At 28.0% G+C, this 27248-nt stretch overlaps 2 protein-coding genes across 2 annotated transcripts; both read right to left on the bottom strand.

The window, feature by feature from the left end:
• Positions 1-39: 39 nt before the first annotated feature.
• On the bottom strand, positions 40-11136 carry LOC126232211 (repetitive organellar protein-like). Its single transcript, XM_049942505.1, has 19 exons — positions 11049-11136; positions 10567-10764; positions 10266-10525; positions 9474-9639; positions 9214-9360; positions 8114-8254; positions 7170-7326; positions 6426-6568; positions 6030-6311; positions 5780-5908; positions 4766-4963; positions 4425-4724; positions 3660-3894; positions 3146-3288; positions 2749-3031; positions 2004-2207; positions 1752-1950; positions 823-1060; positions 40-161 (listed from the first exon to the last, which is right to left on the bottom strand). Exons 1-19 carry the CDS (start codon positions 11134-11136, stop codon positions 40-42), a joined length of 3633 nt encoding a protein of 1210 aa, XP_049798462.1.
• Positions 11137-11645: 509 nt separating this feature from the next.
• LOC126232210 (repetitive organellar protein-like) lies at positions 11646-26328 on the bottom strand. The gene is made up of 21 exons (XM_049942504.1): positions 26138-26328; positions 25624-25784; positions 24959-25198; positions 24648-24845; positions 24100-24526; positions 23054-23231; positions 22134-22362; positions 21814-22020; positions 21283-21712; positions 19637-19819; positions 19102-19283; positions 18053-18162; positions 16877-17141; positions 16536-16835; positions 15487-15596; positions 14311-14575; positions 14063-14269; positions 13865-13989; positions 13708-13810; positions 13410-13566; positions 11646-11811 (listed from the first exon to the last, which is right to left on the bottom strand). Exons 1-21 carry the CDS (start codon positions 26326-26328, stop codon positions 11646-11648), a joined length of 4434 nt encoding a protein of 1477 aa, XP_049798461.1.
• Between the last annotated feature and the right edge of the window lie 920 nt (positions 26329-27248).

The following is a 27248-nucleotide window of genomic DNA, read 5'->3' as shown; positions in this document are numbered from 1 at the left end:
TCGATACTTATCGATATATCGATACTTTTCGATATCTTTTCAATACTTTTCGATATCTTTTCGATACTTTTCGATATCTTTTCGGTACTTTTCGATATCTTTTCGGTACTTTTGGATATCTTTTCGGTACTTTTGGATATCTTTTCGGCACTTTTCGATATCTTTTCGATACTTTTCGATATCTTTTCGGTACTTTTCGATATATCGGTACTTTTCGATATATCGATACTTTACGATATATCGATACTTTTCGATATATCGATACTTTTCGATATATCGATACTTATCGATATATCGATACTTATCGATATATCGTACTTTTCGATATTTCGATACTTCTCGATATATCGATACTTATCGATATATCGATACTTATCGATATATCGATACTTTTCGATATATCGATAATTATCGATATATCGATACTTATCGATATATCGATACTTATCGATAAATCGATACTTATCGATATATCGTTACTTTTCGGCATATCGATACTTTTCGATATATCGATACTTATCGATATATCGATACTTATCGATATATCGATACTTTTCGACATATTGATACTTTTCGATATATCGATACTTATCGATTCATCGATACTTATCGATATATCGATATATCGATACTTATTGATATATGGATACTTATCGATATATCGATACTTTTCGATATATCGATACTTATCGATATATCGATACTTTTCGATATATCGATACTTTTCGATATATCGATACTTTTCGATATATCGATACTTTTCGATATATCGATACTTATCGATATATCGATACTTATCGATATATCGATACTTATCGATACATCGATACTTTTCGATATCTTTTCGATACTTTTCGATATCTTTACGATACTTTTCGATATCTTTTCGATACTTTTCGATATCTTTTCGATACCTTTTGATATCTTTTCGGTACTTTTCGATATCTTTTCGGTACTTTTCGATATCTTTTCGGTACTTTTCGATATCTTTTCGGTACTTTTGGATATCTTTTCGGTACTTTTGGATATCTTTTCGGCACTTTTCGATATCTTTTCGATACTTTTCGATATCTTTTCGGTACTTTTCGATATATCGGTACTTTTCGATATATCGATACTTTACGATATATCGATACTTTTCGATATATCGATACTTTTCGATATATCGATACTTATCGATATATCGATACTTATCGATATATCGATACTTATCGATATATCGATACTTATCGATATATCGATACTTATCGATACTTATCGATATATCGGTACTTATCGATATATCGATACTTATCGATATATCGATACTTATCGATATATCGATATATAGATACTTATCGATATATGGATACTTATCGATATATCGATACTTTTCGATATATCGATACTATTCGATATATCCATACTTATCGATATATCGATACTTTTCGATATTTCGATACTTCTCGATATATCGATACTTATCGATATATCGATACTTATCGATATATCGATACTTTTCGATATATCGATACTTATCGATATATCGATACTTATCGATATATCGATACTTATCGAAATATCGATACTTATCGATATATCGATACTTTTCGGCATATCGATACTTTTCGATATATCGATACTTATCGATATATCGATACTTATCGATATATCGATACTTTTCGACATATTGATACTTTTCGATATATCGATACTTTTCGATATCTTTTCGATACTTTTCGATATATCGATACTTATCGATATATCGATACTTTTCGATATCTTTTCGATACTTTTCGATATCTTTGCGATACTTTTCGATATCTTTTCAATACTTTTCGATATCTTTTCGATACTTTTCGATATCTTTTCGGTACTTTTCGATATCTTTTCGGTACTTGTCGATATCTTTTCGGTACTTGTCGATATCTTTTCGGTACTTGTCGATATCTTTTCGGTACTTTTCGATATCTTTTCGGTAATTTTCGATATCTTTTCAGTACTTTTCGATATCTTTTCGGTACTTTTCGATATCTTTTCGGTACTTTTCGAAACCTTTTCGGTACTTTTCGATATCTTTTCGGTACTTTTCGATATCTTTTCGGTACTTTTCGATATCTTTTCGGTACTTTTCGATATCTTTTCGGTACTTTTCGATATCTTTTCGGTAATTTTCGATATCATTCCGGTACTTATCGATATCTTTTCGGTACTTTTCGATATCTTTTCTGTACTTACCGATATATCGATACTTATCGATATATCGATACTTTGCGATATATCGATACTCATCGATATATCGATACTTATCGATATATCGATACTTATCGATATATCGATACTTATCGATATATCGATACTTATCGATATATCGATATTTATCGATATATCGATACTTTTCGATATATCGATACTTTTCGATATATCGATACTTATCGATATATCGATACTTTTCGATATCTTTTCGATACTTAACGATATATCGATACTTTTTGATATCTTTTCGATACTTTTCGATATCTTTTCGATACTTTTCGATATCTTTTCGATACTTTTCGATATCTTTTCGGTACTTTTAGATATCTTTTCGGTACTTTTCGATATCTTTTCGGTACTTATATATCGATACTTATCATTATATATCGATACTTATCATTATATATCGATACTTTTCATTATATATCGATACTTTTAATTATATATCGATACTTTTCGATATATATAGATACTTTTCGATATATATAGATACTTTTCGATATATATAGATACTTTTCGATATCTTTTCGATACTTTTCGATATCTTTTCGATACTTTTCGATATCTTTTCGATACTTTTCGATATCTTTTCGATACTTTTCGATAACTTTTCGATACTTTTCGATATCTTTTCGATACTTTTCGATAACTTTTCGATACTTTTCGATGTCTTTTCGATACTTTTCGATATCTTTTCGAAACTTATCTATATCTTTTCGATACTTATCGATATCTTTTCGATACTTATCGATATCTTTTCGATACTTATCGATATCTTTTCGATACTTATCGATATCTTTTCGATACTTTTCACATTATATATCGATACTTTTCATTATATATCGATACTTTTTATTATATATAGATACTTTTCATTATATATAGACACTTTTCGATATCTTTTCGATACTTTTCGATATCTTTTCGATACTTTTCGATATCTTTTCGATACTTTTCGATATTATTTCGCTACTTTTCGATATCTTTTCGATACTTTTCGATATCTTTTCGATACTTTTCGATATCTTTTCGGTACTTTTCGATATATCGGTACTTATCGATATATCGGTACTTTTCGATATATCGATACTTTTCGATATATCGATACTTTTCGATATATCGATACTTTTCGATATATCGATACTTTTCGATACATCGATACTTTTCGATATATCGATACTTTTCGATACATCGATACTTATCGATATATCGATACTTATCGATATATCGATACTTATCGACTCTTATCGATATAACGATACTTATCGATATATCGATACTTTTCGATATATCGATACTTTTCGATATATCGATACTATTCGATATATCGATACTTATCGATATATCGATACTTTTCGATATATCGATACTTTTCGATATATCGATACTTATCGATATATCGATACTTATCGATATATCGATACTTTTCGATATCTTTTCGATACTTTTCGATATCTTTTCGGTACTTTTCGATATCTTTTCGGTTCTTTTCGATATCTTTTCGGTACTTTTCGATATCTTTTCGGTACTTTTGGATATCTTTTCGGTACATTTGGATATCTTTTCGGCACTTTTCGATATCTTTTCGATACTTTTCGATATCTTTTCGGTACTTTTCGATATATCGGTACTTTTCGATATATCGATACTTTTCGATATCTTTTCGGTACTTTTCGATATTTTTTCGGTACTTTTAGATATCTTTTCGGTACTTTTAGATATCTTTTCGGTACTTATCGATATCTTTTCGGTACTTATCGATATCTTTTCAGTACTTTTCGATATATCGATAATTATCGATATATCGATTCTTTTCGATATATCGATACTTTTCGATATATCGATACTTTTCGATATATCGATACTTTTTGATATATCGATACTATTAGATATATCGATACTTTTCGATATATCGATACTTTTCGATATATCGATACTTATCGATATATCGATACTTTTCGATACATCGATACTTTTCGATATATCGATACTTTTCGATATATCGATACTTATCGATATATCGATACTATTCGATACATCGATACTTTTCGATATATCGATACTTATCGATATATCGATACTTTTCGATGTATCGATACTTATCGATATATCGATACTTTTCGATACATCGATACTTTTCGATATATCGATACTTATCGATATATCGATACTTTTCGATATATCGATACTTTTCGATATATCGATACTTTTCGATATTTTTTCGGTACTTTTCGATATCTTTTCGATACTTTTCGATATCTTTTCGATACTTTTCGATATCTTTTCGATATCTTTTCGATACTTTTCGATGTCTTTTCGATACTTTTCGATATCTTTTCGATACTTTTCGATATCTTTTCGATACTTATCTATAAAATTTCGATACTTATCGATAACTTTTCGATACTTGTCGATATCTTTTCGATACTTATCGATATCTTTTCGATACTTATCGATATCTTTTCGATACTTTTCATTATATATCGATACTTTTCATTATATATCGATACTTTTTATTATATATAGATACTTTTCATTATATATAAATACTTATCGATATCTTTTCGATACTTATCGATATCTTTTCGATACTTTTCGAAAATTTTTCGGTACTTTTCGATATCTTTTCGGTACTTTTCGATATCTTTTCGGTACTTTTCGATATCTTTTCGGTACTTTTGGATATCTTTTCGGTACTTTTCGATATCTTTTCGGTACTTTTCGATATCTTTTCGATACTTTTCGATATCTTTTCGGTACTTTTCGATATATCGGTACTTTTCGATATATCGATACTTTACGATATATCGATACTTATCGATATATCGATACTTATCGATATATCGATACTTTTCGATATATCGATACTTATCGATATATCGATACTTATCGATATATCGATACTTATCGATATATCGATACTTTTCGATATATCGATACTTATCGATATATCGATACTTATCGATATATCGATATATAGATACTTATCGATATATGGATACTTATCGATATATCGATACTTTTCGATATATCGATACTATTCGATATATTCATACTTATCGATATATCGTTACTTTTCGATATTTCGATACTTCTCGATATATCGATACTTATCGATATATCGATACTTATCGATATATCGATACTTTTCGATATATCGATACTTGTCGATATATCGATACTTATCGATATATCGATACTTATCGATATATCAATACTTATCGATATATCGATACTTTTCGGCATATCGATACTTTTCGATATATCGATACTTATCGATATATCGATACTTATCGATATATCGATACTTTTCGACATATTGATACTTTTCGATATATCGATACTTTTCGATATCTTTTCGATACTTTTCGATATATCGATACTTTTCGATATATCGATACTTTGCGATATCTTTTCGATACTTTTCGATCTTTTCGATACTTTTCGATATCTTTTCGATACTTATCGATATATCGATACTTATCGATATATCGATACTTTTCGACATATTGATACTTTTCGATATATCGATACTTTTTGATACCTTTTCGATACTTTTCGATATCTTTTCGATACTTTTCGATATCATTTCGATACTTTTCGATATCTTTTCGGTACTTTTCGATATCTTTTCGGTACTTTTCGATATCTTTTCGGTACTTATATATCGATACTTATCATTATATATCGATACTTATCATTATATGTCGATACTTTTCATTATATATCGATACTTTTAATTATATATCGCTACTTTTCATTATATATAGATACTTATCGATATATATAGATACTTTTCGATATATATAGATACTTTTCGATATCTTTTCGATACTTTTCGATATCTTTTCGATACTTTTCGATATCTTTTCGATACTTTTCGATAACTTTTCGATACTTTTCGATATCTTTTCGATACTTTTCGATAACTTTTCGATACTTTTCGATGTCTTTTCGATACTTTTCGATATCTTTTCGAAACTTATCTATATCTTTTCGATACTTATCGATATCTTTTCGATACTTATCGATATCTTTTCGATACTTATCGATATCCTTTCGATACTTATCGATATCTTTTCGATACTTTTCACATTATATATCGATACTTTTCATTATATATCGATACTTTTTATTATATATAGATACTTTTCATTATATATAGACACTTTTCGATATCTTTTCGATACTTTTCGATATCTTTTCGATACTTTTCGATATCTTTTCGATACTTTTCGATATTATTTCGCTACTTTTCGATATCTTTTCGATACTTTTCGATATCTTTTCGATACTTTTCGATATCTTTTCCGTACTTTTCGATATATCGGTACTTATCGATATATCGGTACTTTTCGATATATCGATACTTTTCGATATATCGATACTTTTCGATATATCGATACTTTTCGATATATCGATACTTTTCGATATATCGATACTTTTCGATATATCGATACTTTTCGATACATCGATACTTATCGATATATCGATACTTAATGATATATCGACACTTATCGATATATCGATACTTATCGATATATCGATACTTATCGATATATCGATACTTATCGATATATCGATACTTATCGACTCTTATCGATATATCGATACTTATCGATATATCGATACTTATCGATATATCGATACTTTTCGATATATCGATACTTTTCGATATATCGATACTTATCGATATATCGATACTTTTCGATATATCGATACTTTTCGATATATCGATACTTATCGATATATCGATACTTATCGATATATCGATACTTATCGATATATCGATATTTTTCGATACATCGATATCGATATATTGATACTTTTCGATACATCGATACTTATCGATATATCGATACTTTTCGATACATCGATACTTATCGATATATCGATACTTATCGATATGTCGATACTTATCGATATATCGATACTTATCGATATGTCGATACTTATCGATATATCGATACTTATCGATATATCGATACTTTTCGATATCTTTTCGATACTTTTCGATATCTTTTCGATACTTTTTGATATCTTTTCGATACTTTTCGATATCTTTTCGATACTTTTCACTATATATCGATACTTTTCATTATATATTGATACTTTTCATTATATATCGATACTTTTCCTTATATATCGATACTTTTCCTTATATATAGATACTTTTCGATATATATCGATGCTTTTCGATATATATCGATACTATTCGATATCTTTTCGATACTTTTCGATATCTTTTCGATACTTTTCGATATCTTTTCGGTACTTTTCGATATCTTCTCGGTACTTTTCGATATCTTTTCGGTACTTTTCGATATCTTTTCGGTACTTTTAGATATCTTTTCGGTACTTTTAGATATCTTTTCGGTACTTATCGATATCTTTTCGGTACTTATCGATATCTTTTCGGTACTTATCGATATCTTTTCGGTACTTTTCGATATATCGATATTTATCGATATATCGATTCTTTTCGATATATCGATACTTTTCGATATATCGATACTTTTCGATATATCGATACTTCTTGATATATCGATACTATTAGATATATCGATACTTTTCGATATATCGATACTTTTCGATATATCGATACTTATCGATATATCGATACTTTTCGATACATCGATACTTTTCGATATATCGATACTTTTCGATATATCGATACTTATCGATATATCGATACTTTTCGATACATCAATACTTTTCGATATATCGATACTTATCGATATATCGATACTTTTCGATATATCGAAACTTATCGATATATCGATACTTTTCGATATATCGATACTTTTCGATATATCGATACTTATCGATATATCGATACTTTTCGATACATCGATACTTTTCGATATTTTTTCGGTACTTTTCGATATCTTTTCGATACTTTCTGATATCTTTTCGATACTTTTCGATATCTTTTCGATATCTTTTCGATACTTTTCGATGTCTTTTCGATACTTTTCGATATCTTTTCGATACTTTTCGATATCTTTTCGATACTTATCTATAAAATTTCGATACTTATCGATATCTTTTCGATACTTATCGATATCTTTTCGATACTTATCGATATATTTCGATATTTATCGACATCTTTTCGATACTTTTCATTATATATCGATACTTTTCATTATATATCGATACTTTTTATTATATATAGATACTTTTCATTATATATAAATACTTATCGATATCTTTTCGATACTTATCGATATCTTTTCGATACTTTTCGAAAATTTTTCGGTACTTTTCGATATCTTTTCGGTACTTTTAGATATCTTTTCGGTACTTTTCGATATCTTTTCGGTACTTTTGGATATCTTTTCGGTACTTTTGGATATCTTTTCGGTACTTTTGGATATCTTTTCGGCACTTTTCGATATCTTTTCGATACTTTTCGATATCTTTTCGGTACTTTTCGATATATCGGTACTTTTCGATATATCGATACTTTACGATATATCGATACTTTTCGATATATCGATACTTTTCGATATGTCGATACTTATCGATATATCGATACTTATCGATATATCGATACTTATCGATATATCGATACTTATCGATATATCGATACTTATCGATACTTATCGATATATCGGTACTTATCGATATATCGATACTTATCGATATATCGATACTTATCGATATATCGATATATAGATACTTATCGATATATGGATACTTATCGATATATCGATACTTTTCGATATATCGATACTATTCGATATATCCATACTTATCGATATATCGATACTTTTCGATATTTCGATACTTCTCGATATATCGATACTCATCGATATATCGATACTTATCGATATATCGATACTTTTCGATATATCGATACTTATCGATATATCGATACTTATCGATATATCGATACTTTTCATTATATATAGATACTTTTCGATATATATAGATACTTTTCGATATATATAGATACTTTTCGATATATATAGATACTTTTCGATATCTTTTCGATACTTTTCGATATCTTTTCGATATCTTTTCGATACTTTTCGATGTCTTTTCGATACTTTTCGATATCTTTTCGATACTTATCGATATCTTTTCGATACTTATCTATATCTTTTCGATACTTATCGATATCTTTTCGTTACTTATCGATATCTTTTCGATACTTATCGATATCTTTTCGATACTTTTCATTATATATCGATACTTTTCATTATATATCGATACTTTTTATTATATATAGATACTTTTCATTATATATAGATACTTTTCGATATCTTTTCGATACTTTTCGAAATCTTTTCGGTACTTTTCGATACCTTTTCGGTACTTTTCGATATCTTTTCGGTACTTTTTGATATCTTTTCGGTACTTTTCGATATCTTTTCGGTACTTTTCGATATCTTTTCGGTACTTTTCGATATCTTTTCGTTACTTATCGATATATCGATACTTATCGATATATCGATACTTTTCGATATATCGATACTTTTCGATATGTCGATACTTTACGATATATCGATACTTATCGATATATCGATACTTATCGATATATCGATACTTATCGATATATCGATACTTATCGATATATCGATACTTATCGATATATCGATACTTATCGATATATCGATACTTTTCGATATATCGATACTTTTCGATATATCGATACTTTTCGTTATATCGATACTTTTCGATATATCGATACTTTTCGATATATCGATACTTATCGATATATCGATACTTTTCGATATCTTTTCGATACTTATCGATATATCGATACTTTTCGATATCTTTTCGATACTTTTCGATATCTTTTCGATACTTTTCGATATCTTTTCTGTACTTTTCGATATCTTTTCGGTACTTTTCGATATCTTTTCGGTACTTATATATCGATACTTATCATTATATATCGATACTTATCATTACATATCGATACTTTTCATTATATATCGATACTTTTAATTATATATCGATACTTTTCATTATATATAGATACTTTTCGATATATATAGATACTTTTCGATATATATAGATACTTTTCGATATATATAGATACTTTTCGATATCTTTTCGATACTTTTCGATATCTTTTCGATACTTTTCGATATCTTTTCGATATCTTTTCGATACTTTTCGATGTCTTTTCGATACTTTTCGATATCTTTTCGATACTTTTCGATATCTTTTCGATACTTATCGATACCTTTTCGATGCTTATCGATATCTTTTCGATACTTATCGATATCTTTTCGATACTTATCGATATCTTTTCGATACTTTTCATTATATATCGATACTTTTCATTATATATCGAAACTTTTTATTATATATAGATACTTTTCATTATATATAGATACTTTTCGATATCTTTTCGATACTTTTCGATATCTTTTCGATACTTTTCGATATCTTTTCGATACTTTTCGATATCTTTTCGATACTTTTCGATATATTTTCGGTACTTTTCGATACCTTTTCGGTACTTTTCGATATCTTTTCGGTACTTTTGGATATCTTTTCGGTACTTTTCGATATCTTTTCGGTACTTTTCGATATCTTTTCGGTACTTTTCGATATATCGGTACTTTTCGATATATCGATACTTTACGATATATCGATACTTTTCGATATATCGATACTTTTCGATATATCGACACTTTTCGATATGTCGATACTTATCGATATATCGATACTTATCGATATATCGATACTTATCGATATATCGATACTTATCGATATATCGATACTTATCGATATATCGATACTTTTCGATATATCTATACTTATCGATATATCGATACTTATCGATATATCGATACTTTTCGATATATCGATACTTTTCGATATCTTTTCGATACTTTTCCATATCTTTTCGATACTTTTCGATATCTTTTCGATACTTTTCATTATATATCGATAGTTTTCATTATATATCGATACTTTTCATTATATATCGATACTTTTCATTATATATCGATACTTTTCATTATATATCGATACTTTTGCTTATATATCGATACTTTTCCTTATATATAGAAACTTTTCGATATATATCGATACTTTTCGATATCTTTTCGGTACTTATCGATATCTTTTCGGTACTTATCGATATCTTTTCGATACTTTTCGATATATCGATACTTATCGATATATCGATACTTTTCGATATATCGATACTTTCCGATATATCGATACTTTTCGATATCTTATCGATACTTATCGATATATCGATACTTTTCGATATATCGATACTTTTCGATATATCGATACTTTTAGATATATCGATACTTTTCGATATATCGATACTTTTCGATATATCGATACTTTTCGTTATATCGATACTTATCGATTTATCGATACTTATAGATTTATCGATACTTTTCGATATATCGATACTTATCGATATATCGGATATATCAATACTTATCGATATATCGATACTTTTCGATATATCGATACTTATCGATATAACGATACTTTTCGATATCTTTTCTTCGATCTTTTCGATACTTTTCGATATCTTTTCGATACTTTTCGATACTTTTCGATATCTTTTCGATACTTTTCGATATCTTTTCGATACTTTTCATTATATATCGATACTTTTTATTATACATCGATACCTTTCATTATATATCGATACTTTTTATTATATATCGATACCTTTCATTATATATCGATACTTATCATTATATATCGATACCTATTATTATATATCGATACTTATCATTATATATCGATACTTATCATTATATATCCATACTTATCATTATATATCGATACTTTTCATTATATATCGATACTTTTCATTATATATCGATACTTTTCCTTATATATAGATACTTTTCGATATATATCGATACTTTTCGATAAATATCGATACTATTCGATACGTTTCGATATCTTTTCGGTACTTTTCGATATCTTTTCGGTACTTTTCGATATCTTATCGATACTTATCGATATATCGATACTTTTCGATATTTCGATACTTTTCGATATATCGATTCTTTTCGATATATCGGTACTTTTCGATATATCGATACTTTTCGATAAATCGATACTTTTCGATATATCGACACTTTTCGATATATCGATACTTTTCGATATATCGATACTTTTCGATATATCGATACTTATCGATATATCGATACTTATCGATTTACCGAAACTTTTCGATATATCGATACTTATCGATATATCGGATATATCGATACTTATGGATATATCGATACTTTTCGATATATCGATACTTATCGATATATCGATACTTTGCGATATCTTTTCGATACTTTTCGATCTTTTCGATACTTTTCGATATCTTTTCGATACTTATCGATATAACGATACTTTTCGATATATCGATACTTATCGATATATCGATACTTATCGATATATCGATACTTTTCGATATATCGATACTTATCGATATATCGATACTTATCGATATATCGATACTTATCGATATATCGATACTTTTCGATATATCGATACCTATCGATATATCGATACTTATCGATATATCGATATATAGATACTTAACGATATATGGATACTTATCGATATATCGATACTTTTCGATATATCGATACTATTCGATATATCCATACTTATCGATATATCGATACTTTTCGATATTTCGATATATCTCGATATATCGATACTTTTCGATATATCGATACTTATCGATATATCGATACTTTTCGATATATCGATACTTATCGATATATCGATACTTATCGATATATCGATACTTATCGATATATCGATACTTATCGATATATCGATACTTTTGGCATATCGATACTTTTCGATATATCGATACTTATCGATATATCGATACTTATCGATATATCGATACTTTTCGACATATTGATACTTTTCGATATATCGATACTTTTCGATATCTTTTCGATACTTTTCGATATATCGATACTTTTCGATATATCGATACTTTGCGATATCTTTTCGATACTTTTCGATCTTTTCGTTACTTTTCGATATCTTTTCGATACTTATCGATATATCGATACTTTTCGATATATCGATACTTATCGATATATCGATACTTTTCGATATATCGATACTTTTCGTTATATCGATACTTTTCGATATATCGATACTTTTCGATATATCGATACTTATCGATATATCGATACTTTTCGATATCTTTTCGATACTTATCGATATATCGATACTTTTTGATATCTTTTCGATACTTTTCGATATCTTTTCGATACTTTTCGATATCTTTTCGATACTTTTCGATATCTTTTCGGTACTTTTCGATATCTTTTCGGTACTTTTCGATATCTTTTCGGTACTTATATATCGATACTTATCATTATATATCGATACTTATCATTATATATCGATACTTTTCATTATATATCGATACTTTTAATTATATATCGCTACTTTTCATTATATATAGATACTTTTCGATATATATAGATACTTTTCGATATATATAGATACTTTTCGATATATATAGATACTTTTCGATATCTTTTCGATACTTTTCGATATCTTTTCGATACTTTTCGATATCTTTTCGATACTTTTCGATGTGTTTTCGATACTTTTCGATAACTTTTCGATACTTTTCGATATCTTTTCAATACTTTTCGATAACTTTTCGATACTTTTCGATGTCTTTTCGATACTTTTCGATATCTTTTCGAAACTTATCTATATCTTTTCGATACTTATCGATATCTTTTCGATACTTATCGATATCTTTTCGATACTTATCGATATCTTTTCGATACTTTTCACATTATATATCGATACTTTTCATTATATATCGATACTTTTTATTATATATAGATACTTTTCATTATATATAGACACTTTTCGATATCTTTTCGATACTTTTCCATATCTTTTCGATACTTTTCGATGTCTTTTCGATACTTTTCGATATCTTTTCGATACTTTTCGATATCTTTTCGATACTTATCTATAAAATTTCGATACTTATCGATATCTTTTCGATACTTATCGATATCTTTTCGATACTTTTCATTATATATCGATACTTTTCATTATATATCGATACTTTTTATTATATATAGATACTTTTCATTATATATAAATACTTATCGATATCTTTTCGATACTTATCGATATCTTTTCGATACTTTTCGAAAATTTTTCGGTACTTTTCGATATCTTTTCGGTACTTTTCGATATCTTTTCGGTACTTTTCGATATCTTTTCGGTACTTTTGGATATCTTTTCGGTACTTTTCGATATCTTTTCGGTACTTTTCGATATCTTTTCGATACTTTTCGATATCTTTTCGGTACTTTTCGATATATCGGTACTTTTCGATATATCGATACTTTACGATATATCGATTCTTTACGATATATCGATACTTTTCGATATATCGATACCTTTCGATATATCGATACTTATCGATATATCGATACTTATCGACATATCGATACTTATCGATATATCGATACTTATCGATATATCGATACTTATCGATATATCGATACTTATCGATATATCGATACTTATCGATACTTATCGATATATCGATACTTATCGATATATCGGTACTTTTCGATATATCGGTACTTTTCGATATATCGATACTTATCGATATAATAATACTATTCGATATATCGATACTATTCGATATATCGATACATTTCGATATCTTTTCGATACTTTTCGATATCATTTCGATACTTTTCGATATCTTTTCGATACTTTTCGATATCTTTTCGGTACTTTTCGATATCTTTTCGGTACTTTTCGATATCTTTTCGGTACTTTTCGATATCTTTCCGGTACTTTTCGATATCTTTTCGCTACTTTTCGATACCTTTTCTGTACTTATCGATATATCGATACTTATCGATATATCGATACTTACCGATGTATCGATACTTATCGATATATCGATACTTTGCGATATATCGATACTTATCGATATATCGATACTTATCGATATATCGATATTTTTCGATATATCGATACTTATCGATATATCGATACTTATCGATATATCGATACTTTTCGATATATCGATACTTTTCGATACATCGATACTTATCGATATATCGATACTTATCGATATATCGATACTTTTCGATATATCGATACTTTTCGATATATCGATACTTTTCGATATATCAATACTTTTCGATATATCGATAGTTTTCGATATATCGATACTTATCGATATATCGGATATATCGATACTTATCGATATATCGATACTTTTCTATATATCGATACTTTTCGATATATCGATACTTTTCGATATCTTTTCGATACTTTTCGATCTTTATGATACTTTTCGATATCTTTTCGATACTTTTCGATATCTTTTCGATACTTTTCGATATCTTTTCGATACTTTTCATTATATATCGATACATTTTATTATATATCGATACTTATCTTTATATATCGATACTTATCATTATCTATCGATACTTATCATTATATATCGATACTTATCATTATATATCCATACTTATCATTATATATCGATACTTTTCATTATATATCGATACTTTTCATTATATATCGATAGTTTTCCTTATATATCGATACTTTTCCTTATATATAGATACTTTTCGATATATATCAATACTTTTCGATATATATCGATACTATTCGATATATATCGATACTTTTCGATATCTTTTCGGTACTTTTCGATATCTTATCGGTACTTTTCGATATCTTATCGATACTTATCGATATATCGATACTTTTCGATATATCGATACTTTTCGATATATCGATACTTTTCGATATATCGATACTTTTCGATATATCGATAGTTTTCGATATATCGGTACTTATCGATATATCGGATATATCGATACTTTTCGATATATCGATACTTTTCTATATATCGATACTTTTCGATAAATCGATACTTCTCGATATATCGATACTTTTCGATATATCGATACTTTTCGATAAATCGATACTTCTCGATATATCGATACTTATCGATATATCGATACTTATCGATATATCGATACTTATCGATGTATCGATACTTTTCGATATATCGATACTTTTCGATATATCGATACTTATCGATTTATCGATACTTATCGATATATCGATATATCGATACTTATTGATCTATGGATACTTATTGATATATCGATACTTTTCGATATATCGATACTTATCGATATATCGATACTTTTCGATATAGCGATACTTTTCGATATATCGATACTTTTCGATAAATCGATACTTTTCGATATATCGATACTTATCGATATATCGATACTTATCGATATATCGATACTTATCGATACATCGATACTTTTCGATATCTGTTCGATACTTTTCGATATCTTTACGATACTTTTCGATATCTTTTCGATACTTTTCGATATCTTTTCGATACTTTTCGATATCTTTTCGGTACTTGTCGATATCTTTTCGGTACTTGTCGATATCTTTTCGGTACTTTTCGATATCTTTCCGGTACTTTTCGATATCTTTTCGATACTTTTCGATATCTTTTCGATACTTATCTATAAAATTTCGATACTTATCGATATCTTTTCGATACTTATCGATATCTTTTCGATACTTTTCATTATATATCGATACTTTTCATTATATATCGATACTTTTTATTATATATAGATACTTTTCATTATATATAAATACTTATCGATATCTTTTCGATACTTATCGATATCTTTTCGATACTTTTCGAAAATTTTTCGGTACTTTTCGATATCTTTTCGGTACTTTTCGATATCTTTTCGGTACTTTTCGATATCTTTTCGGTACTTTTGGATATCTTTTCGGTACTTTTCGATATCTTTTCGGTACTTTTCGATATCTTTTCGATACTTTTCGATATCTTTTCGGTACTTTTCGATATATCGGTACTTTTCGATATATCGATACTTTACGATATATCGATTCTTTACGATATATCGATACTTTTCGATATATCGATACCTTTCGATATATCGATACTTATCGATATATCGATACTTATCGACATATCGATACTTATCGATATATCGATACTTATCGATATATCGATACTTATCGATATATCGATACTTATCGATATATCGATACTTATCGATACTTATCGATATATCGATACTTATCGATATATCGGTACTTTTCGATATATCGGTACTTTTCGATATATCGATACTTATCGATATAATAATACTATTCGATATATCGATACTATTCGATATATCGATACATTTCGATATCTTTTCGATACTTTTCGATATCATTTCGATACTTTTCGATATCTTTTCGATACTTTTCGATATCTTTTCGGTACTTTTCGATATCTTTTCGGTACTTTTCGATATCTTTTCGGTACTTTTCGATATCTTTCCGGTACTTTTCGATATCTTTTCGCTACTTTTCGATACCTTTTCTGTACTTATCGATATATCGATACTTATCGATATATCGATACTTACCGATGTATCGATACTTATCGATATATCGATACTTTGCGATATATCGATACTTATCGATATATCGATACTTATCGATATATCGATATTTTTCGATATATCGATACTTATCGATATATCGATACTTATCGATATATCGATACTTTTCGATATATCGATACTTTTCGATACATCGATACTTATCGATATATCGATACTTATCGATATATCGATACTTTTCGATATATCGATACTTTTCGATATATCGATACTTTTCGATATATCAATACTTTTCGATATATCGATAGTTTTCGATATATCGATACTTATCGATATATCGGATATATCGATACTTATCGATATATCGATACTTTTCTATATATCGATACTTTTCGATATATCGATACTTTTCGATATCTTTTCGATACTTTTCGATCTTTATGATACTTTTCGATATCTTTTCGATACTTTTCGATATCTTTTCGATACTTTTCGATATCTTTTCGATACTTTTCATTATATATCGATACATTTTATTATATATCGATACTTATCTTTATATATCGATACTTATCATTATCTATCGATACTTATCATTATATATCGATACTTATCATTATATATCCATACTTATCATTATATATCGATACTTTTCATTATATATCGATACTTTTCATTATATATCGATAGTTTTCCTTATATATCGATACTTTTCCTTATATATAGATACTTTTCGATATATATCAATACTTTTCGATATATATCGATACTATTCGATATATATCGATACTTTTCGATATCTTTTCGGTACTTTTCGATATCTTATCGGTACTTTTCGATATCTTATCGATACTTATCGATATATCGATACTTTTCGATATATCGATACTTTTCGATATATCGATACTTTTCGATATATCGATACTTTTCGATATATCGATAGTTTTCGATATATCGGTACTTATCGATATATCGGATATATCGATACTTTTCGATATATCGATACTTTTCTATATATCGATACTTTTCGATAAATCGATACTTCTCGATATATCGATACTTTTCGATATATCGATACTTTTCGATAAATCGATACTTCTCGATATATCGATACTTATCGATATATCGATACTTATCGATATATCGATACTTATCGATGTATCGATACTTTTCGATATATCGATACTTTTCGATATATCGATACTTATCGATTTATCGATACTTATCGATATATCGATATATCGATACTTATTGATCTATGGATACTTATTGATATATCGATACTTTTCGATATATCGATACTTATCGATATATCGATACTTTTCGATATAGCGATACTTTTCGATATATCGATACTTTTCGATAAATCGATACTTTTCGATATATCGATACTTATCGATATATCGATACTTATCGATATATCGATACTTATCGATACATCGATACTTTTCGATATCTGTTCGATACTTTTCGATATCTTTACGATACTTTTCGATATCTTTTCGATACTTTTCGATATCTTTTCGATACTTTTCGATATCTTTTCGGTACTTGTCGATATCTTTTCGGTACTTGTCGATATCTTTTCGGTACTTGTCGATATCTTTTCGGTACTTATACCTTTTCTGTACTTATCGATATATCGATACTTATCGACATATCGATACTTATCGATGTATCGATACTTATCGATATATCGATACTTTGCGATATATCGATACTTATCGATATATCGATACCTATGGATATATCGATACTTTTCGATATATCGATACTTATCGATATATCGATACTTATCGATATATCGATACTTTTCGATATATCGATACTTTTCGATATATCGATACTTGTCGATATATCGACACTTATCGATATATCGATACTTTTCGATATATCGATACTTTTCGATATATCGATACTTTTCGATATATCAAGGCTTTTCGATATATCGATAGTTTTCGATATATCGATACTTATCGATATATCGGATATATCGATACTTATCGATATATCGATACTTTTCGATATATCGATACTTTTCGATATACCGATACTTTTCGATATCTTTTTGATACTTATCGATCTTTATGATACTTTTCGATATCTTTTCGATACTTTTCGATATCTTTTCGATACTTTTCGATATCTTTTCGATACTTTTCATTATATATCGATACATTTTAATATATATCGATACTTATCTTTATATATCGATACTTATCATTATATATCGATACTTATCATTATATATCGATAGTTATCATTATATATCCATACTTATCATTATATATCGATACTTTTCATTATATATCGATACTTTTCATTATATATCGATAGTTTTCCTTATATATCGATACTTTTCCTTATATATAGATACTTTTCGATATATATCAATACTTTTCGATATATATCGATACTATTCGATATATATCGATACTTTTCGATATCTTTTCGGTACTTTTCGTTATCTTATCGGTACTTTTCGATATCTTATCGATACTTATCGATATATCGATACTTTTCGATATATCGATACTTTTCGATATATCGATACTTTTCGTAATATCGATAGTTTTCGATATATCGATACTTATCGATATATCGGATATATCGATACTTTTCGATATATCGATACTTTTCTATATATCTATACTTTTCGATAAATCGATACTTCTCGATATATCGATACTTTTCGATATATCGATACTTTTCGATAAATCGATACTTCTCGATATGTCGATACTTATCGATATATCGATACTTATCGATATATCGATACTTGTCGATATATCGATACTTTTCGATATATCGATACTTATCGATTCATCGATACTTATCGATATATCGATATATCGATACTTATTGATATATGGATACTTATCGATATATCAATACTTTTCGATATATCGATACTTATCGATATATCGATACTTTTCGATATATCGATACTTTTCGATATATCGATAGTTTTCGATATATCGATACTTATCGATATATCGGATATATCGATATCTTTTCGGTACTTATCGATATCTTTTCGATACTTTTCGATATATCGATTCTTTACGATATATCGATACTTTTCTATATATCGATACTTTTCGATATATCGATACTTTTCGATATATCGATAGTTTTCGATATATCGATACTTATCGATATATCGGATATATCGATACTTTTCGATAAATCGATACTTTTCTATATATCGATACTTTTCGATAAATCGATACTTCTCGATATATCGATACTTTTCGATATATCGATACTTTTCGATAAATCGATACTTCTCGATATATCGATACTTATCGATATATCGATACTTATCGATATATCGATACTTATCGATATATCGATACTTTTCCATATATCGATACTTTTCGATATATCGATACTTATCGATTCATCGATACTTATCGATATATCGATATATCGATACTTATTGATATATGGATACTTATCGATATATCGATACTTTTCGATATATCGATACTTATCGATATATCGATACTTTTCGATATATCGATACTTTTCGATATATCGATACTTTTCGATATATCGATACTTTTCGATATATCGATACTTATCGATATATCGATACTTATCGATATATCGATACTTATCGATACATCGATACTTTTCGATATCTTTTCGATACTTTTCGATATCTTTACGATACTTTTCGATATCTTTTCGAGTCTTTTCGATATCTTTTCGATACTTTTCGATATCTTTTCGGTACTTGTCGATATCTTTTCGGTACTTGTCGATATCTTTTCGGTACTTGTCGATATCTTTTCGGTACTTGTCGATATCTTTTCGGTACTTTTCGATATCTTTTCGGTACTTTTCGAAATCTTTTCGGTACTTTTCGAAATCTTTTCGGTACTTTTCGATATCTTTTCGGTACTTTTCGATATCTTTTCGGTACTTTTCGATATCTTTTCGGTACTTTTCGATATCTTTCCGGTACTTTTCGATATCTTTTCGGTACTTTTCGATATCTTTTCGGTACTTTTCGATATCTTTTCGGTACTCATATATCGATACTTATCATTATATATCGATACTTATCATTATATATCGATACTTTTCATTATATATCGATACTTTTAATTATATATCGATACTTTTCATTATATATAGATACTTTTCGATATATATAGATACTTTTCGATATATATAGATACTTTTCGATATATATAGAAACTTTTCGATATCTTTTCGATACTTTTCGATATCTTTTCGATATCTTTTCGATACTTTTCGATGTCTTTTCGATACTTTTCGATACGTTTTCGATACTTATCGATATCTTTTCGATACTTATCTATATCTTTTCGATACTTATCAATATCTTTTCGTTACTTATCGATATCTTTTCGATACTTATCGATATCTTTTCGATACTTTTCATTATATATCGATACTTTTCATTATATATCGATACTTTTTATTATATATAGATACTTTTCATTATATATAGATACTTTTCGATATCTTTTCGATACTTTTCGATATCTTTTCGATACTTTTCGATATCTTTTCGATACTTTTTGATATCTTTTCGGTACTTTTCGATATATTTTCGGTACTTTTCGATATCTTTTCGGTACTTTTCGATATCTTTTCGGTACTTTTGGATATCTTTTCGGTACTTTTGGATATCTTTTCGGCACTTTTCGATATCTTTTCGATACTTTTCGATATCTTTTCGGTACTTTTCGATATATCGGTACTTTTCGATATATCGATACTTTACGATATATCGATACTTTTCGATATATCGATACTTTTCGATATATCGATACTTATCGATATATCGATACTTATCGATATATCGATACTTATCGATATATCGATACTTATCGATATATCGATACTTATCGATACTTATCGATATATCGGTACTTATCGATATATCGATACTTATCGATATATCGATACTTATCGATATATCGATATATAGATACTTATCGATATATGGATATTTATCGATATATCGATACTTTTCGATATATCGATACTATTCGATATATCCATACTTATCGATATATCGATACTTTTCGATATTTCGATACTTCTCGATATATCGATACTTATCGATAGATCGATACTTATCGATATATCGATACTTTTCGATATATCGATACTTATCGATATATCGATACTTATCGATATATCGATACTTATCGATATATCGATACTTATCGATATATCGATACTTTTCGGCATATCGATACTTTTCGATATATCGAAACTTATCGATATATCGATACTTATCGATATATCGATACTTTTCGACATATTGATACTTTTCGATATATCGATACTGTTCGATATCTTTTCGATACTTTTCGATATATCGATACTTATCGATATATCGATACTTTTCGATATCTTTTCGATACTTTTCGATATCTTTGCGATACTTTTCGATATCTTTTCAATACTTTTCGATATCTTTTCGATACTTTTCGATATCTTTTCGGTACTTTTCGATATCTTTTCGGTACTTTTGGATATCTTTTCGGTACTTTTGGATATCTTTTCGGCACTTTTCGATATCTTTTCGATACTTTTCGATATCTTTTCGGTACTTTTCGATATATCGGTACTTTTCGATATATCGATACTTTACGATATATCGATACTTTTCGATATATCGATACTTTTCGATATATCGATACTTATCGATATATCGATACTTATCGATATATCGATACTTATCGATATATCGATACTTATCGATACATCGATTCTTATCGATACTTATCGATATATCGGTACTTATCGATATATCGATACTTATCGATATATCGATACTTACCGATATATCGATATATAGATACTTATCGATATATGGATACTTATCGATATATCGATACTTTTCGATATATCGATACTATTCGATATATCCATACTTATCGATATATCGATACTTTTCGATATTTCGATACTTCTCGATATATCGATACTTATCGATATATCGATACTTATCGATATATCGATACTTTTCGATATATCGATACTTATCGATATATCGATACTTATCGATATATCGATACTTCTCGATATATCGATACTTATCGATATATCGATACTTTTCGGCATATCGATACTTTTCGATATATCGATACTTATCGATATATCGATACTTATCGATATATCGATACTTTTCGACATATTGATACTTTTCGATATATCGATACTTATCGATTCATCGATACTTATCGATATATCGATATATCGATACTTATTGATATATGGATACTTATCGATATATCGATACTTTTCGATATATCGATACTTATCGATATATCGATACTTTTCGATATATCGATACTTTTCGATATATCGATACTTTTCGATATATCGATACTTTTCGATATATCGATACTTTTCGATTTATCGATACTTATCGATATATCGATACTTATCGATATATCGATACTTATCGATACATCGATACTTTTCGATATCTTTTCGATACTTTTCGATATCTTTACGATACTTTTCGATATCTTTTCGATACTTTTCGATATCTTTTCGATACTTTTCGATATCTTTTCGGTACTTGTCGATATCTTTTCGGTACTTGTCGATATCTTTTCGGTACTTTTCGATATCTTTTCGGTACTTTTCGATATCTTTTCGGTACTTTTCGAAGTCTTTTCGGTACTTTTCGAAATCTTTTCGGTACTTTTCGATATCTTTTCGGTACTTTTCGACATCTTTTCGGTACTTTTCGATATCTTTTCGGTACTTTTCGATATCTTTCCGGTACTTTTCGATATCTTTTCGGTACTTTTCGATATCTTTTCGGTACTTTTCGATATCTTTTCGGTACTCATATATCGATACTTATCATTATATATCGATACTTATCATTATATATCGATACTTTTCATTATATATCGATACTTTTAATTATATATCGATACTTTTCATTATATATAGATACTTTTCGATATATATAGATACTTTTCGATATATATAGATACTTTTCGATATATATAGATACTTTTCGATATCTTTTCGATACTTTTCGATATCTTTTCGATATCTTTTCGATATCTTTTCGATACTTTTCGATGTCTTTTCGATACTTTTCGATACCTTTTCGATACTTATCGATATCTTTTCGATACTTATCTATATCTTTTCGATACTTATCAATATCTTTTCGTTACTTATCGATATCTTTTCGATACTTATCGATATCTTTTCGATACTTTTCATTATATATCGATACTTTTCATTATATATCGATACTTTTTATTATATATAGATACTTTTCATTATATATAGATACTTTTCGATATCTTTTCGATACTTTTCGATATCTTTTCGATACTTTTCGATATCTTTTCGATACTTTTTGATATCTTTTCGGTACTTTTCGATATCTTTTCGGTACTTTTCGATATCTTTTCGGTACTTTTCGATATCTTTTCGGTACTTTTGGATATCTTTTCGGTACTTTTGGATATCTTTTCGGCACTTTTCGATATCTTTTCGATACTTTTCGATATCTTTTCGGTACTTTTCGATATATCGGTACTTTTCGATATATCGATACTTTACGATATATCGATACATTTCGATATATCGATACTTTTCGATATATCGATACTTATCGATATATCGATACTTATCGATATATCGATACTTATCGATGTATCGATACTTTTCGATATATCGATACTTTTCGATATATCGATACTTATCGATTTATCGATACTTATCGATATATCGATATATCGATACTTATTGATATATGGATACTTATTGATATATCGATACTTTTCGATATATCGATACTTATCGATATATCGATACTTTTCGATATAGCGATACTTTTCGATATATCGATACTTTTCGATAAATCGATACTTTTCGATATATCGATACTTATCGATATATCGATACTTATCGATATATCGATACTTATCGATACATCGATACTTTTCGATATCTGTTCGATACTTTTCGATATCTTTACGATACTTTTCGATATCTTTTCGATACTTTTCGATATCTTTTCGGTACTTGTCGATATCTTTTCGGTACTTGTCGATATCTTTTCGGTACTTGTCGATATCTTTTCGGTACTTATACCTTTTCTGTACTTATCGATATATCGATACTTATCGACATATCGATACTTATCGATGTATCGATACTTATCGATATATCGATACTTTGCGATATATCGATACTTATCGATATATCGATACCTATGGATATATCGATACTTTTCGATATATCGATACTTATCGATATATCGATACTTATCGATATATCGATACTTTTCGATATATCGATACTTTTCGATATATCGATACTTGTCGATATATCGACACTTATCGATATATCGATACTTTTCGATATATCGATACTTTTCGATATATCGATACTTTTCGATATATCAAGACTTTTCGATATATCGATAGTTTTCGATATATCGATACTTATCGATATATCGGATATATCGATACTTATCGATATATCGATACTTTTCGATATATCGATACTTTTCGATATACCGATACTTTTCGATATCTTTTTGATACTTATCGATCTTTATGATACTTTTCGATATCTTTTCGATACTTTTCGATATCTTTTCGATACTTTTCGATATCTTTTCGATACTTTTCATTATATATCGATACATTTTAATATATATCGATACTTATCTTTATATATCGATACTTATCATTATATATCGATACTTATCATTATATATCGATAGTTATCATTATATATCCATACTTATCATTATATATCGATACTTTTCATTATATATCGATACTTTTCATTATATATCGATAGTTTTCCTTATATATCGATACTTTTCCTTATATATAGATACTTTTCGATATATATCAATACTTTTCGATATATATCGATACTATTCGATATATATCGATACTTTTCGATATCTTTTCGGTACTTTTCGTTATCTTATCGGTACTTTTCGATATCTTATCGATACTTATCGATATATCGATACTTTTCGATATATCGATACTTTTCGATATATCGATACTTTTCGTAATATCGATAGTTTTCGATATATCGATACTTATCGATATATCGGATATATCGATACTTTTCGATATATCGATACTTTTCTATATATCTATACTTTTCGATAAATCGATACTTCTCGATATATCGATACTTTTCGATATATCGATACTTTTCGATAAATCGATACTTCTCGATATATCGATACTTATCGATATATCGATACTTATCGATATATCGATACTTTTCGATATATCGATACTTTTCGATATATCGATACTTATCGATTCATCGATACTTATCGATATATCGATATATCGATACTTATTGATATATGGATACTTATCGATATATCGATACTTTTCGATATATCGATACTTATCGATATATCGATACTTTTCGATATATCGATACTTTTCGATATATCGATAGTTTTCGATATATCGATACTTATCGATATATCGGATATATCGATATCTTTTCGGTACTTATCGATATCTTTTCGATACTTTTCGATATATCGATTCTTTACGATATATCGATACTTTT

Source organism: Schistocerca nitens, unplaced genomic scaffold (assembly GCF_023898315.1).
Source record: "Schistocerca nitens isolate TAMUIC-IGC-003100 unplaced genomic scaffold, iqSchNite1.1 HiC_scaffold_466, whole genome shotgun sequence".
Lineage (NCBI taxonomy): Eukaryota > Metazoa > Arthropoda > Insecta > Orthoptera > Acrididae > Schistocerca > Schistocerca nitens.
The sequence above is the reverse complement of the archived record's forward strand: the minus strand, read 5'-3'. Positions and strand labels throughout refer to the sequence as shown.

Bases quoted from the DNA above. Each gene is read 5' to 3' on its own strand.
- LOC126232211 (XM_049942505.1), bottom strand. From the start codon at position 11,136: ATGAAAAGTATCGAAAAGATATCGAAAAGTATCGAAAAGATATGGAAA. The intron at 6,569-7,169 runs GTATCGATATAT...TATATCGATAAG, and splicing joins AAGTATCGACATATCGATAA to TACCGATATATCGAAAAGTA. The intron at 4,964-5,779 runs GTATCAAAAAGT...AGTATCGAAAAG, and splicing joins TATCGAAAAGTATCGAAAAG to ATATCGAAAAGTACCGAAAA.
- LOC126232210 (XM_049942504.1), bottom strand. From the start codon at position 26,328: ATGAAAAGTATCGAAAAGATATCGAAAAGTATCGAAAAGATATCGAAA. The intron at 13,990-14,062 runs GTATCTATATAT...AGTATCGAAAAG, and splicing joins GTGTCTATATATAATGAAAA to ATATCGATAAGTATCGAAAA. The intron at 13,811-13,864 runs GTTATCGAAAAG...GTTATCGAAAAG, and splicing joins ACATCGAAAAGTATCGAAAA to TATCGAAAACACATCGAAAA.